The following is a 16,549-nucleotide window of genomic DNA, read 5'->3' on the forward strand; positions in this document are numbered from 1 at the left end:
AAAAAAAAATTAGTTAAAGATTTATTTAACTACCCAATCTAGTCATTAAAATAAATATGCTATTAGTGGGGCGCAAATGTTAATCATTTTTCGCTAATCAAAATATCTAAAAAAAAATAAGTTAATCTAATATAAAGCAGCCTTAAATTATAAGACGAATTTCTGATTCTGCCTTTGTATTTACCCTCCGTTCCACAGAGGTAAATGTGGATGAAATCTCGGCCAAAAACCCGTGGTCAACAAGTTGAATAAATAAAAAATAAAGAAGATAATGAATAACCCTACACTACACTCAGAAAAATGCGTTTTAAAATGCACAAGAAATCACCTTGTAATAAATCAACTGTTTCCTACAATTTAACTAATCAAAAGTTTAAAACATTTGTTTCAAACGGAATTATGTTCAAAACAAATTATTACTTGCTTAGAACGTTTTTCCGTTCTCTTATAATAATAAGATGACTACATTAATCAAACTTTAATATTAACATTTCAAGAAGAAAAGAGGGTCTGCTGTCATTTGACTTTTACCAGCCAATAGAACAAAGGGATAAAGCCGCCATTAGCGTCTGCATGCTCCTTCTCAATAGTGCACTTGTGTTGTTAGGTAGTGGCCGCCGCTTGCATTTTCAATGTCTCCAAGTTTTTGTAACCGTTTTTTACATTGTTGGCGATAAGCAAACCAGCAATGTAGTATAAAATTAAGCATTACAAAATGGTCCAACAGAGAAGGGGTGAAAGATCACACCTAAACATTCTTAATAATTTTCTTTCATTGTATTACCAAAACCTACGTAAAAGCAAATAGGTACAATAAAAAAAATCTGTTCGTTTTACCAAAGGCAAATTCAGGGCAAATTTAATTCTAATAAAAATATTACATTTTATAAGAAAACCTGTTACATTAATATTTCATGTGCTAGAAACTAAAAAATGGAACTTTCTAGTCTAAGGATAGCGTTAAAAGGACTTTCCTTACAATTTATAATGATAAGCCCTGTTTTAAATCCATTTTAAACATTTAAAATAATATTTTCAGATGCTTATCTGTTAATTATAATTTGAAGGGCTTCATACTACATAGAATCCCCAGTGAAGCAAAATCATATTATATTATATTGAAATTGTATAATGTTTTGCCAGGTACCGTGAAAAAGATGAGTAATAGAAAATGTAAACATACTATTAAAAAATTCCTACAACGTCATTGTTTTTACTCCCTGCGAGCATACATTGACACTGTCACTGGTATCGATGCGCTATAAAACTGTATAGTACTGTCTAATTTTGTTTGTATTAGATGTGTGTTTTAATGTTATTTATTAATTTGATTTTATTGCACTTGAATATCACTTCTGACTTGCTACAATTGTACGTCCCTTTTGTACGAAACGTAGTCAATAAATGAATCTATCTATCTATCTATCTATTTAATTTAGATCAAATAGTTAGCGTTTTTTTAAATTTCATAACGTTTTTTCTCCGAGTATATCAAAGTACTTTCACTTCTTCACTTTTATTTCACTGGCTAGTGTAATCTATAGTGAACTATTGTGATAATGTTACCTAGACCGCAATAAATTTTAAAATAAGGCACATGAAACAACCTCTCTCCCCCACAACCGAACTTCTAACAATGTCCAATTCTTGTTTTTTGTAGTATTCAATATTTCAATTCTTGTGAATTTTGAAATTTCAGCCAACCCCTTATCATTTCGAACTATAATGAAAATTACCATTAAAAAAAGTTTATTTTATAAAACACTATAAATAAATCTTACTAATATATCTAATAGCAACTGAACAAAACTACCCATTTAATTTAATCCACATCCTCCACAATAACATTCTTGTTGCTGTAATTTTTTTAACAGCTGTTCTTCGAGGAAAGCTGAAACTGTATGGGAGGACGCAAGAAGGTTATTAAAAATGATCATATTGTTTTTATCGAAAATTTTCTAGCTTTGAATTCCCCGTACCTTTTAACATCTTTATTTAGTGATTCATTCAGCTACTCAATAGGAATTATTATTATATTATTTCAGAGCTATGAACAAGATTTTTGTGAACAGAAGTTGGCATATTGTACAACATATATAACTTAAACTTTCTAGCTGTTTTTTGGAAACTATTAAGTACGGGATAGATTTACTTTTTTTTTTTTCAAATAAACTTCCACATAGCTTGACTGAAGCTCTGAAGAAGCGGATGATTGGCGAAACATTAGCAAGTTCGACTCAAGAAAAACCGACGCAGGAGGAATGCAGAAGTTTTGTAAAAAGAGATACATTTATATTGTGTGGCAACACTGCGCATGGAGCGGCAAAAACGAGAGAAAAAGTGTGAGCGGCACCATGCAAATGTAAGAAAGATGTGTGACAAGTTCTGTATTTTCCTTTTTGTGTATGTGTATTGATAAACTGTTCGGAATGTATCAGGTCATCAATAGTTGTTATTCTTGCAGACATATCCGAATTTTCAAAAAAAAAAATCGCCAATTTTTGTACTACTAAATCCAGGCTCTGATCTATCGACTAGCAAATTCAAATCTTTTAAAAATAAATCATGAATTCTTTTTTTATTTTGCGCTACTTTTTCCTAGTTTTCTTTAATTTTATTTGTTAACTAGTTTAAGTGATATTTCATAAGTGCCACAAAATAATAAATAATTATTGATGAATTTGTATCCAAATGATAAAAATGTTATTTATTGCACCATCGCTAATACAAATTGTTTAGAAAAAGTGGCAAATAAATTTTACATCATTTTTTTCAAAAGTTTTTTTTATAACCAAAATTTCTATATAAGTGTCACAAAATAATAAATAATTATTCATGAATTTGTATTCAAATGAAAAAAATGTAATTGCACCATCGCTAATGAAAATTGTTTGGAAAAAGTGGCAAATAACGTTTATGCGATTTTGATTTTTTCAAAGTTTTTTGTAATATCCAAAATTTCTATACAAGTGCCACAAAATAATAAATAATTATTCATAAATTTGTATCCCAATCGTAAAAATGTTACTGCACTATCGCTAATACAAATTGTTTGGAAAAAGTGGCAAATAAATTTAACGCCATTTTGATTTTTTTAAATTTTTTTGTTTAATATCCAAAATTTCTGATATTTTGCTGCAAGAAAAAATGCGCATTCTGTTTATTGCAATCCAATTTTTTCGAAACAACATTTCAAGCAAGACCGCAAATGAAAGTGGAAATGAGCGGAATTAACAACTTTTTTTCTAAAAAGTGAAAACCAAGTTTTTTTCAATTCCGCAACTATATTAAAATAAAATTGCCTGTTTTTGCACTACTGTACTAAGGAGAAGCAGTTTTCAAAATTTTTATCAAACGACACAGATTTTTAACTCAACTTACAATAACTCAACAATAAAATAACGCGAAAATAAAACGAGAAAAATAAACTTTGAACTGACATATTTCTGAACTAGGATAGGGTTTAATAGGTAAGTAATCAATCTGGTTGAGTGCTATTGCAGTTTGCTTATAATTTTCAGGTTGGCATTTCTGATTTTTGGCCGGGATTTCTCCGAAATCCGCCTCTATTAGACAAAATTTTTGGTTCGGAAATAATAGCATCTTTAGAAGCCTATTTTTTCTTTGTTAAACCGGGTTTTACAAACATTCCCGAATCGCATTTTGCCAATTCTATTAATCGCGTGTACTTTATTGCGAAAATAAATAATGTGGAAACTTACACTCAATGTGTTCCGTAACGTAGTACGATAAAATAACACGTTTTAATAGAATTTACGAATTTAACCGGCACAATTAATAGCGCAGCGGAAATAATTACCCATTAATAATTATTCCCCGTCATTTTATTTCCCATAATGAAACCAGAGCATTAACAAGATTGCAATTTTATGAGCAACATACTGGCGAATTTTTTAAAGTGCATGAAATACGTTTACGATGGCGAACGATAAAGAAGAACCGACTAAATATAACCGTTTTGTTTTAGTTCTAATTAATAATAACCAGCTTAATATAGGCTGTCCGAAAAATGACGGTCAAAATTTTCGTACCTAGTTTTACATTACTTCGTTTTCGAATGTAGCGGAGAGGTGTTGTCTTCGTTTATTTATTGATGATATTTTGAGGTTTATCAGGTCTGATGGTCACGTCAAAAGTTATTCAGCAAACGTATTCGTGCTGTTTTGGAAAAATATACCCAAAAGCTATAAGCCTTTTTCAAAAAAGTATGGGCAATAAATGGGTTTTGTTGTAATTTTTGATCACTTACCATCTTACCTGATATATTGCTCCTCACTAGACCTTTATGACGGAGTAAAGATATAATAACACTTTAATGACAGAGTAATTAAAACATACTTACTTTATAAAGTATATTTGCGTGTTTATAAAATTACTAAAAATTCAATTTAAGTTTCACTAATATAGAAGTTAATTTTATTCAAATCATAAGAATTGGTATATTTGTATGTTGAGTTGAAAATTGATTTTTGAGTACGAAATCCGAAATTTTTAAAATCCAATCGTGCTTTGGAAAACAAAACCGCAAAAATTATAATGTAGAAGTGCTTGGCGTGTTTCGTGTTTATTTTCAAAACATTGAAAACGCAACTGTTTCTGTTAGAATCTATGAGATACGCGATGGATTGTTTTATGTATGTTACGGTTTTCTCATTATTGTAATATATTGTATTGAAGCATTCAGTCATATGGGAATGAGTATCAATAATTATTATTGGCATTTTAAATATAATGTCGGCGATTTAACAGCAAATTCATATATATATTTTGCTCAAAGAACGAAAATTAGTATTTAATAATGGTAAGTATCCTGAATATATCAAAAAATGTTTTTTATTCTTTAACCGATATTATACGTAAGGCTACCATAGTAATTTACTTAGTTTTTACAAAAGAATTTCCGTAATTATAAATGCAAATATTGCTTTTGCTTTTTAAGACTGAATTAGTTGCCCAACAATTATGAAATATTTCATTTAAGTAATTTCTAACTAGTTTTTTACGGGGTGAGGCGCCACCATGTTGATACCACTGTAAATTTTGATAAGTGTGTAATTGAAATTGTCCAACATATTTTGGAAATCATTATCAATCAAATGATAAATTTTGTTTCTGTCTATAAAATGTAAATCTTGAGCGTCCTATTGGTTCTTTTGCAATTCTCTAATGGGAATACATACTTTGATTTTGATCCTTGATCTCTTGATCTACAAGCGCTAAAACATTTACTTCTGAAGTTTAATTTATTATTTTTTCATTTTTTGGTAAAATTACCATGAATTTCTAAATTGTCATACAGCCTATTAAAAGTTGGCAATAATTTCTGACGATATCTGTTAAGTAATCCAAAAAGTCCTAATCCTAACCCTAAACTGCAAAACTGCCTTTGCCTACTTCAACTTTTTCGCATGTGCTACAGTTTCCCAGATCCCTGTACTAAAGGTGGAAAAAAATTACCCTGTATATTGTATCATTTAATAAAAAATAAAGGTACCTAATTCTGTGTCCATAATGACTAATTTTTATTACCATGAATTAACCCAAACTCGATAAAAAGAAAGACTTTTGTTCGTTGGGTCACTCTATAGTTCCTTACAATGAGGGTTTATTATTTTATCTGATATATACTAATTGTCATAGAAAAGTATAGTATGCAACACGCTTATAATCTTCTTCAGATACTCGTTTAATAATTGCGGTTAAAGTACCGTTTATCAAACTTATCGCTTAATATACTACTACTACTACTTATTGGTGATAATTTCCATTTTCCATTTCAGAACACAGTAATTTGAAAAAGGCCTTTTTCGATCTTGAAAAAGCTACTATTAAAAACAAATGTGCATGAATTAAACCAAAAATAAATAAAAAGAAAGCATAAAAAATTAAAAATTCAGCAAATGGTATTAAAATTCGGAATGAAAATGATGAAAATAATTATGCCGAGATTTATTCTCTAGCCGTCCTCTAGGCGTCCTGAAATTTAATTCGGTTTTATTTGCAGCTCCAGATTTTATTAGCGAACAAACGAAAAATGTGGTTTTCAGATATAGGAGACCGTATTTAATCCTACCATATCAAAAAACGAGTTTTTGCAAAATCTTATCTCGGTATTCGATAGCGGCCATCTAGTCTTACCTTGATTGGTAACTGCCGCGATATATTTCATAATAATTTTCGATGCTTCGGTTTTGCCCGATCCGGATTCACCGCTGATCACTATGCAGGTATCTCTGCCCTGTTGCTTCATCACTTTGTGAGAAGCGTCGGCGATTGCGAAGATGTGGGGCGGATTTTCGAATAATTCCCGACCTGTCAAAATAATCATTCATTTATTATTATACTGCTAATTGAAAATGAATAATGTGCGATACGCAGTGGTGCGAAAGTGAAAGAACCTTATGAGACGTAAAAGTCAAAGTGCGAAAACCCTCACCATGCATTTCGGTATTTATTAACGATCATAGTGACTGAATGAATAATCTATTTATTAATTTGAAACCTTCCAAAACTCTTTAATGTACTTTATTTGATTTATTAAACGTAAGTAAAAGTAAGCCTTTTTTTATATCAACATGGGTCCGATTCTGCTCCGTTTCGTAGTTACAGGGTGTCAAAGAATTTATACTTTTTTGAATTACTAAAAATCTATCCAAAACGCAATTCCAGTAAAATTTGGAAGGTTAAAAATTATTTGCATAGGGCATATTTTACTATAAAAAGGGTTTGGACAATTTGACCATTGAAGAAGAAGAAATCTAAATCGACAAACGTTTAAGCGGTAGCTTTTAACAGGTACTAAACAGACTTCTTAATTTTGCTATCAAAGAAAAAAAAGCCAGCGGTGGGGAGTTTTTTAGGAAAAATATTGCAGCGATAGCCCACACGCATGGCAGTGATGAAATTGTTCAAACTCTTTTACGCTCCAAATTTTATTGGAATTCGTTTTGAAGTAAATAAAAAAAAATAAAACACTGTAGCTACGAAACGAAGAAGAATTGGACTCATGACATACAAAAAGGCTTAATTTTACGTGAAACATCTACTCTCGAGCGGTGGCACATGTTTTTTGAAACACCCTGCATAGGCCTAACGCCAGAACAAGAATATCTTGCGTTTAACTTGTTTGTTATGTAATTAGCCTCCATTCGAGAATAAGTGTTAAGGGCGCAAATTGATGCATTACATGAGCATTACGTAATATCGTCTATTATCTTAATACTCTATCAAGAAAAACGTGCAATGCATCATAAATATATTTATTTTGATACGACGATTGAGTGTTTATCCACCTACAAACAATTTTATCGCGAGATTATTAGGAAAAAAATATTTTAGTATCCACGTCATAAAAAAAATTTCTTTTTCGAAAAGATTTGATGTGGGTTTCGATATCAAAGTAAGAGAACGGATTAAAAATACCCAAATATACGAAGTGTTTTAATTATAGAAACAACATTTCAACAGTCGATAGTTCATTTAAATTCAATTTAAAAAATCAGATAGACGTAACAGAAGTGTTACGCTTTTTAAATAATTATCGATATTTTCAAAAAGCTGAAAGAGATCAAATTCAAACTAAGCAAATATAATTATAACCTTAAAAGCTACAATCTTCAATACTTAATAGCGTAATAGGATATGGTAATTTTTGATGTGGCAATTTTTCACGATAATTGGCAGCTTTGATTTACGTTTAATTTTTTTTAATTTGTAATTTTGTAAAACTGTGTAAACGAAAAAAATGCTAATGAATTTTGTCGACTTATGCATACATGACTTTTTTTGTTGCTTTTAAAAGTACCATCGACTGGCTAAATTAATGCACCTCCCGTAAGCATTATTTTTAAAAATCCAAAAAATACATTTTTTTGGCTCACTTCAGTCTGAAATTTTTGTATCATGGTGTCTAAGATTCAAGGAAATCAATAAATATTACTTTCTGTTTTCTGAAGGTAAATACATTCATTGAATTTCTTTTTTTTGTAAAAATATACGCTTCTGATTAAGTGTTGATACACATAATGCTAACTCGGTTATAGTTTTGTTTTGCGGCTTCAAATCCATTCTCGCATTTAAAAGGATTACGCACGTAACTGATAATACCAACATATATTTGAATTTAGTCTCATATCAACGCACGCAGGTAATACCCATTCGTTTTACAAGTTGAAAACAAAACGAGACCTCACACTTACCTTTGTATTTCTGTACGTACGAGTGGTCATAAATGTTCATCGTTCTGTATGGATTTACAGAAACGCATACTTCTCCTATGTACGTGTAAATTAACCCATTTTTAAATCTGAAAAGAAGAAAAAACACTCTATTCCAAGTTAAGACAGCGAATAGATACCCCAATGAAATCGATTTAAACTAGGTTGGACTCGGTAATGCAGTCAATATCGAATTTGTAAGGACAATATTAGTTAAAGGGAGACGGATAGTGATGGGTATTCTTTTCTTTATCATACCCATGAATATTAATGGCAGATGGTTTTACTTTGTTCCTCAATTTTTCTGCCTGTTTGGGGATTAGGAGGGTAAATCGTTTGCTAGAGAGCATTTTGCGAAATTATATTAATAACTCATCCTTCTTTGAACTAAATGGGTGTAATATTTTTTTTGAGGGTGGTGACAATTTTGTATGTAGAATACCTACTAATAACTACATGCTGGTGTTAATAAATAAACTTTTTGTAACGGTAAATTCTAGTGTTGCATATTGGGTGAATAAAGTATTTAAACCTATTGCGTATTATCAAAACATAATATGAACAGATTTTGTTTTATAAATAATAACTTATCGAGTTATTAGGTAAATAAAAAAATGAATATGATGATATAACCAAAGTATTCACATATATAATAAAGAAAACTTTTAATTTGAATATATCACTTGTATGTGATAATGTATATTTTAATTATTTTATTTATTTACGTTATTTAATTACGTATTATTAAAAAATAAAATATAAAGTAGTATTTTGGTTTTCCTTACCTGTTAATTAGTTGTTTTTTTTACTATTTTTAAATTTTATCTTATACAAATATTTGAAGAAAATATTGTTTGGTCAACAATAGTCAATAATGATGGCAGATAAGTGTAATATAATGTAATTGTTTAATAATATTGGTCAATTATTCCACCTGAATGTGACTCGTTTGCTAGAAATTATTTGGTGAACTTGAAAATTTTGTATATGGTTGCGGTAATATATGTATCCCCCAGATGAATTTTTTTGCGTAAGGAAAGCATTGAAATCTATCGCTTGTTATGAAAATATTACATGATCTGATTTTGTTTTATAAATATAATGATTTATATAAAGTATTCAAATAATATATAATACCATATTGTTAGTTTGATTTTGCATGACATGATAATTTATGATAATATGACCATGCAAAGAAGAGGTCAAGAAACTAAATTTCTTTAGAAATGATTAGAGATTATAAGAATAATTTTTCTTTTAAGAGAAATCAGTGGCGTACCATCAACGTCTTGCCAAAATAGACATGTGAAATTCCGTACGCGAGATAATGATTTTTTTTAAATGTGGTACATAAATAGTGCCTCTTGATACATACTAAATCTAAAGTGGTATTACAGTATAATTAAATTAAATTTTAAATTAAAATTAACAAATAGGTAAATTCATGTTAAAAATATAAAAAATTGGGATTTTTTATTGCCAAGCTGTGGTAGGTTTTTTGAAAATTATGAATTTTTGGCAAAATTTTGTACGTCCATCTCACGAATCAGCCATTATATATTTTTAACTTACAAAGTTTCGAATCTTTATATGAATATAGATCTAATCATTAAGAAAAAGAATATGCCGCCATAAAAACTCTCGTTGCTATTTTTTGAGAAAAACAAATATTGAACTATACGATTTCCAGAGGGCTTTTGATTAATTTGCATAGGTTGAACAAGTCTGTAAGAGGTCGATAATATCTTTAAAAAGTGATATCACTGAACCATCTCTTTTAGAAGTTTTAGATTTATTAGGCTTGTCGAATGAGCTCAGAATTAATGTTTAGTTTATGTGTATTAAATGTATTTTGGATGTATTTATAGACAGCTGAGAATGCTTACTAATTTCTCTTTCGTATGCTTTTTCTTTCCTTATATATTTTTTTAAATGGAATACTATTTCTGTAAATCCCCACAAGGCTAGAATTTCATTTTACATCGGCATTTTACAGGATGCATTTTTCAGAGTCCTGTGAAATTTGAAATTTCAAAAAAGAAATGTCCAACAAAATGTCTGTTTCGTCCCTCTCTGAGTCAATCTCATTTTAGTTTGGATCGGACAAGTAAATCCCTAAATCTACATTTGCACACCCCAGAGTTTATAAGCTAAATAGCAACGTGTTCACAATAGTTAACAAATTCCTTTTGAGATCCCTTATACTAAAAAGTCTACCCGAAAACGTCCATTTGTTTTCTGTAACCTAAATTTAACATTTTTATTCTTAACAATACATCTAGAACTATTAAAAGAGACATAAACGCTGGTAACTATCCGAGAATTACAAAAGAAGTCGTAAATTTTAACGACAAGAAATTTTTCTTTAAAAATAATTCGGATGTAGACATGGGTGCTGTTCCATCAACTCGTCGTTACGTCAAGTTATTGGGGAATTGAATGAACCTCAGCCAATTTATGTCTTCAAAAGTTGGTGCACAATAGGGAGACTTTATTTTGGTGATTTGATGTTCGTAAAAAAACGATACGTGGATTCTTTTCCAAAAAAGCCATTATACAAAAATACATACGGCCGAGCCATAATAGCCATTTACATTGGTTGTCATTCATTTTGTTTTTACTTCAATAAATAAATAAACGTTATGTTCACATTATGACGGTGAATCATCAAGAACTCATGAAAACAATTATTTATAATCAATTCGAAGAAAAAACGGTTTAAAGAAATCAAAACAATGTATTTTTTAATTATATTTAATATTTTAAAATTAATATTTATTATTAATCAAAAAACAGATATTTTAATCAGATAATCATTATGCAAAAATTCAATATCGCATTGACAAGAAATAAAATTTGATATTTTTTTATATATGAGAATAAATTGGTAATAGAAAAACAGTTAATACAGGGATCTTCTATGACTACAAAATCGAACTAGCCAAAAAAAGAAACGCTCACTTTTATACACTTTCCAATAGGTCAACGTAAAAGGCATTTACAATGAACATTCTTAGCTCCTAAACGTACTGAGTACTAATCACTGTACAAGCTTTCGTTCCGCATTTTCATGTTGTCGAAAGCATTTGCTTGAAAAATGTCGAAAGACAAAAACCTTGGTGGAAGCGATAATGCGTTATCGAGTCCGAAACTTTTGTTCTCTCTAGTGAAGGCTTTAAAAATATGGTGACCACATTTTCATTACGACAAAGGAGATAAAATGGAAGGTAAAAAACTTGCAATTCAAGAAAATATTTTATAATATTTATGATTTACTTCTCTCTATAGGTCACACAGCTATCACAATTTTACATATTTTGTTTTTTTTTTACTAAATGATTTTTTTCCGTAACTCGTCCTATTAATTTGCATTATCTTTTTTTTAAAGATTTTATCCAAAGGGTACTAGAAAAACTTATTGAAAGTTATGTTTCCTTCTTTCCTAAATTTAATGTGTTTTGCTATTTGGGTACTTTTAAAATATTTTGCAAGTTAGAACAGTTAAACACGAAAACTTGATATTCAGTATTAATTAATTATGATACAATACATATAATACATCTATCTATCTATCTAATCGACGATAACAAAAATATCAAACATTATCAATCAGACCGTTCCAAATAACCGTGTCATATGTTTACAACATCCCTAATAATAAGTGAAATTTCCACATAATCCGGAGGTAAAAATAGAACTGTCGCAAGTAGAAGTTCCTTGCGGAGGTAGAGTAAATAACGAAACGCATTCGGTTTTAAATTTATCCTTTTTTTGTTGTCTTTGGTTAGGCCAATTATTATGCCAGCTGTTTTAGCGCTCCTCACTTTCGCCAAAATTTGTGTTCGCGTTTCGATAATGTCATGGTTTCTTCTTTATCAACACCTTATCCAAAGATCCTATGTTTAACTTCGCATTTAAAAACACTTTTGGAAAATGCCTTGAATCGTCTTGCGATCAATGCTAAAGGTGTCAGCTACTTAAAAAATTTCCATTTACAATTTAGAAGCTTTCAATGCAACTGCCACGTTTTTAAATTGATGATGATGAACGGGCCTCAACTGTAGTGCGGCTCACAGAATATCGTGCAACCAAGACTAACCAAAACTGTTGAGTTAAGTATAGTGTGTCTCTAAGTATATTGCCTTTTCTTTATCGAACTTATTATTCAGTACCATTGTATTTTCTAGTGGTACACTAATGTAATACTATAAATAATAACTCTAATGTAATACCTAAATAAATATAATATATTCCGTGTTTATATTTTTAAAACACCTTCAAATTTCGTCCTACAAAATCGAGTGGTTAGGTCTTTAATTGCGGTCGTCAGGTTATATACTTTGTGATATACCATACAACTTATTAAGATAAGACAATGCAAGGGAACGTGTAATTTTTCAATGTTCTGTTGTGCGGCTTTAGGCCTTAATATTTTCTTGCTGACAACCAATGACAAAAACCGGCGAGATCCATTTTAACGCCTTGCTGAAGGAAATGGAAATGTTCCTGGCAAATTGAACAGAAAATCAAATTATTGGCGCTACGATGTGCGTGACCACATTGTAGATTCGCCCAATTGATTTCGTGAACCTTAATTGAAAAACGTCAGCCACGCGTTAGATGGATGGTGTCTTTATTGGAGTACAGGCGCATCCTACCTGTATTTCGGTGTATCATCTCTAATTGATCCTCCGTAAAATAATTCATAAAAACTGAAAATCTAAAGAGATCAAGTAGGCACTTCTAAGGCGGTACTGCTATTTTCGTAGAGAAAAGATTGATTCTCCACGGATGCCTCACCTTCTAATCTGAACTTTGCGCCATTTATTTTCTAAACAAGAATTTCCACACGTTTTCCTAGAACATTTTTCCTAAACATATTGACAATCTGTCAGCGGTCATGTAGGTTGTCGAATACCACAAGTTTATTGGTTATGTGTTGAATGGGCGTTCTAAATTAGTTTTTATAGTTGATTAAATAAGCAAAAACGATATTAGTTCAATTGTCGCAAATTAAAAATAAAAGAGGAATTAAACTACAGAACAAGTCGTCAATCTAATGTCTCCCGGTATACAGAAACTGGAATTTACAGTTTTTAAACGATTTTGCTGGGTAAAGATAATCGTTATTTGCTGCAAAATGACTTCAGTAATGTGTCAAATACACACGTAAGTAGGCAAAATGTACGTAAAGGGTAAAGAAAGAACGGAATACAAGCAAGAGTGGCAATAATACTGCCTCACCTCACCAAAGCACATCGTTTGGGCCGTTTGAGGTTTTCCAGGGAACATATAAATTGCACCACCATTAATGACTCGGCTCATGTTTTGTTTACTGACGAGTCTAGATTTACTTTTTCGCTTCTAATCGACATATGCCAACTTAACTCCAATTTTCGTGGAAGGTATCTTATGGTGTGGAGAGGCATTTCATTAAACGGCTGCACAGAATCCGCTGTAGTGAATGGAGGACTGCTGAACTATATGTTGTACTATTCGAGCTATCTATTGGTGATGTGTTCATCTTAATACATAATAATACACGTGGTTAAAATTGTGCCTGAATACATAGAAGAGGTTGGATTTGAAGTTTAAGATTGGCATGCTGTACGTTTAGACATGAATCCACCCGGAACCATCTACTAATGAAGCTAAAAAGTAGGAATCTTCTAGAGCTCGAACATGCTATAGTTAGATTAATTAGAACCATTGGAGGAGATACACTCTATTAAATTGTTATCGTGTAATAGATATGATTGTTCTACCTAGTCTGTTTGCCTATGATACTCCAGGACCGTATCGAACGATTGGAAAGTGTTTAATGTTTATGCAACCTTCAAACACACAAATGGCTCAGACATGAAAAATGTATTATGCGATAGTTTTTTTTTTGTGGAGTGTATTAACATAAAAGTGTGTGCTTACGCGAAATAACAATTCCTTGCTTAAATATCGTATTGCACCTATTAAAAATAGCGGCTGTTCTAATGGAATATCGTCTTACGGTTAAGTCAACAATTATAGACGTGGGGCTTTTGGGTTTTCCAAAATTACTTAGACTATATTTTTTTAAAAAGAAAAAAACATTTTATCGTACAATGTTAAAATAAAAAGAAATATTGACCTTAAAACTTTTCCAGTTGCTACGTATGGGCCTGTCAGATGCAACGAAACAATGGTTTTTGTCTATTAGGTTGGAGCCTCGGTTGGAGCGGGTATCTTTCCCTAATCTATTTTTTGGAACACGAAACTTATGATTTTTTAACTGGCTAGGCGTGCATTTAGGTCAGATATCAAGGCAAAGACGGTCGTCAACAAAACCGATATTTAAAAATCGATTTCAACTTAAAACGCAAAAATCTCCGTGTGAAATCACACGCATGACACATTGTTTATTAACCTCTATTTACTATCACGTCGCGTCGATTGTCATGTCAATTTTGCATCAGCAATCAAAATGCATCGACCCGATAAATTTAAATATCTATTCTTCAAGAGTGGTTTTAGGGCCTCGCAGGCCAATTGGTCGAGTGAACTGTGTTTAAGGAAAAAAATGGCGCTGTCATTGCGAGAACAATGTTTATTATTTTATTGCGGCTATTGTACGATATTTGCATTCAAATTATATACGTCCTAATTTCTTTAAATAGACGCTTATGATATTGGGCCCATAAAGTGATGATTGCGAGGATATTGCTATCTGCTGCTATACGGATGAACTGGAAAAGATGTAATCGAAATGATATTTTATTACTGAAAACAACTTTTTCTCTACACCAAAAACCTCGTTCCACTTCCATAATGGGTAAAATTATACCAATAAACTCCATTTTGCGCATTATTAAACAATACACGTAGTCCGACAGAGAAAGACGATGTAATTATTTATATGTTTTATTTAACAAATTAACCAAGTCAAAATACAAAAAAATAAAACCAGGAATTCCCTTGTACCTACATCGGAATTTTTTTTTAAAAAATTTGATAATTATTATTATTATAAATTATACCTTACGCCCGCGCACAAAAAAGTCTTACTTAATTTATCTAATCTTCCATCCATAATGTTGAACAAATACTCAAGTATCTGTAATCTTCCACTCAACAAAGTGAATTTTAGGGTGTGTTCTTACGTAAGTATGAGAAAATGGTCCTACCTAAAAAATTCTTGGAAATACATGTAGGTAACTGAATACCTACAACTGGTTGTGGGAATCGATAAAAAACTTAATTTCGGCCAAGATGACATTTTTTGAAACAAGCTTCTGTTCATTTGCGAACTATCCCAACACCATATTTAATAATTTTTGAAAAATCTCTACACATAATATTGAAATTCGCGGGTGGTAAACTACCCAACTATTTCCGAAAGCCATTCACGCCTATTTGTGTTAGACGATAATGAAACTTAAATATTGAATCATCAATTATTCTTTGTTTAAACAACGATAATAGGGGTGCCTTATATTTTATTTATTTTAAAAATTATTCAGGTACCTAATTTATCCTTTTAATTCAACCGTGAGTCACCCTGTTTTATAGCCTACTAACCTAAGGCGGTTTGATGTTAACTTGAGCAAGTTATTAAGAGTGATGTCATCAAAGCTTGTCGCGCTGATTCATTAATCGACTTAATGGCAATTGAAGGAATACATTTGCAAATTAAAGATTGCCGCATTCATTTAATACCTACCTTAATATACTATCAATATAATTGTTGAAATATAAAAAAATATCTACTGGTTATGGAATTATATATAGGCAACCGCAAAAAATTATTTTAATCCATCGTCTGGTATTTATACCAACCCAATCATTTTGGAAATACTAGTACCTAGGTACCCAAATATCAAACAAAAAAAACTTAATTAAAACCTAACCGTTTATAGTGTAAAAGTTAATAATTATTATTCATGTTGCACGTACAAATCGTTCGAATGCGTATTGGCATACCATAATACCTGTTGCTTTAGTTGCCGCCCAAAGGCAGGTGCGTAAATTATGAATATAAGCGAACCCACCTAATTTCCAAGTTTTTCATGAAGTTATCCATGTCGATTTTGTCCATAAGGACAAAATCTCCGACTCCAACTTCATTTCGTATCGTCATTTTGTTTCGTTTGCTTTAAGACGTTTTTAATCAATTACACATACATTCTTTATAAGCACAGTACGAAATTGATGATTCAATTAAGTCAAAACCGAAAAGTACGAAACTGGTAAAAACAAACTACAAAAAACGAACAAATCTCACTACCAACGACCACCGCAAACCAACTACGACTACGAGTATAACTAAGATCCACAAAGGA

General features: G+C 31.0%; 1 protein-coding gene across 2 annotated transcripts in view; it reads right to left on the minus strand.

Annotated features, from left to right (window-relative positions):
• The window catches only part of LOC132699966 (unconventional myosin ID), a 28,162-nt gene extending 11,631 nt beyond the window's left edge, over window positions 1–16,531 (minus strand). For both annotated transcript variants that reach the window (XM_060666979.1, XM_060666978.1), the window contains exons 1-3: window positions 16,259–16,531; window positions 8,220–8,326; window positions 6,160–6,333 (exon numbers count right to left, since the gene is read on the minus strand). In XM_060666979.1, the coding sequence (XP_060522962.1) occupies window positions 6,160–6,333; window positions 8,220–8,326; window positions 16,259–16,347 (370 nt within the window). In that variant the 5' untranslated portion in view covers window positions 16,348–16,531. The remainder of the gene's footprint in view (window positions 1–6,159; window positions 6,334–8,219; window positions 8,327–16,258) is intronic.
• Between the last annotated feature and the right edge of the window lie 18 nt (window positions 16,532–16,549).

Source organism: Cylas formicarius, unplaced genomic scaffold (assembly GCF_029955315.1).
Source record: "Cylas formicarius isolate icCylForm1 unplaced genomic scaffold, icCylForm1.1 PGA_scaffold_3__17_contigs__length_32017465, whole genome shotgun sequence".
NCBI classification, from domain to species: domain Eukaryota; kingdom Metazoa; phylum Arthropoda; class Insecta; order Coleoptera; family Brentidae; genus Cylas; species Cylas formicarius.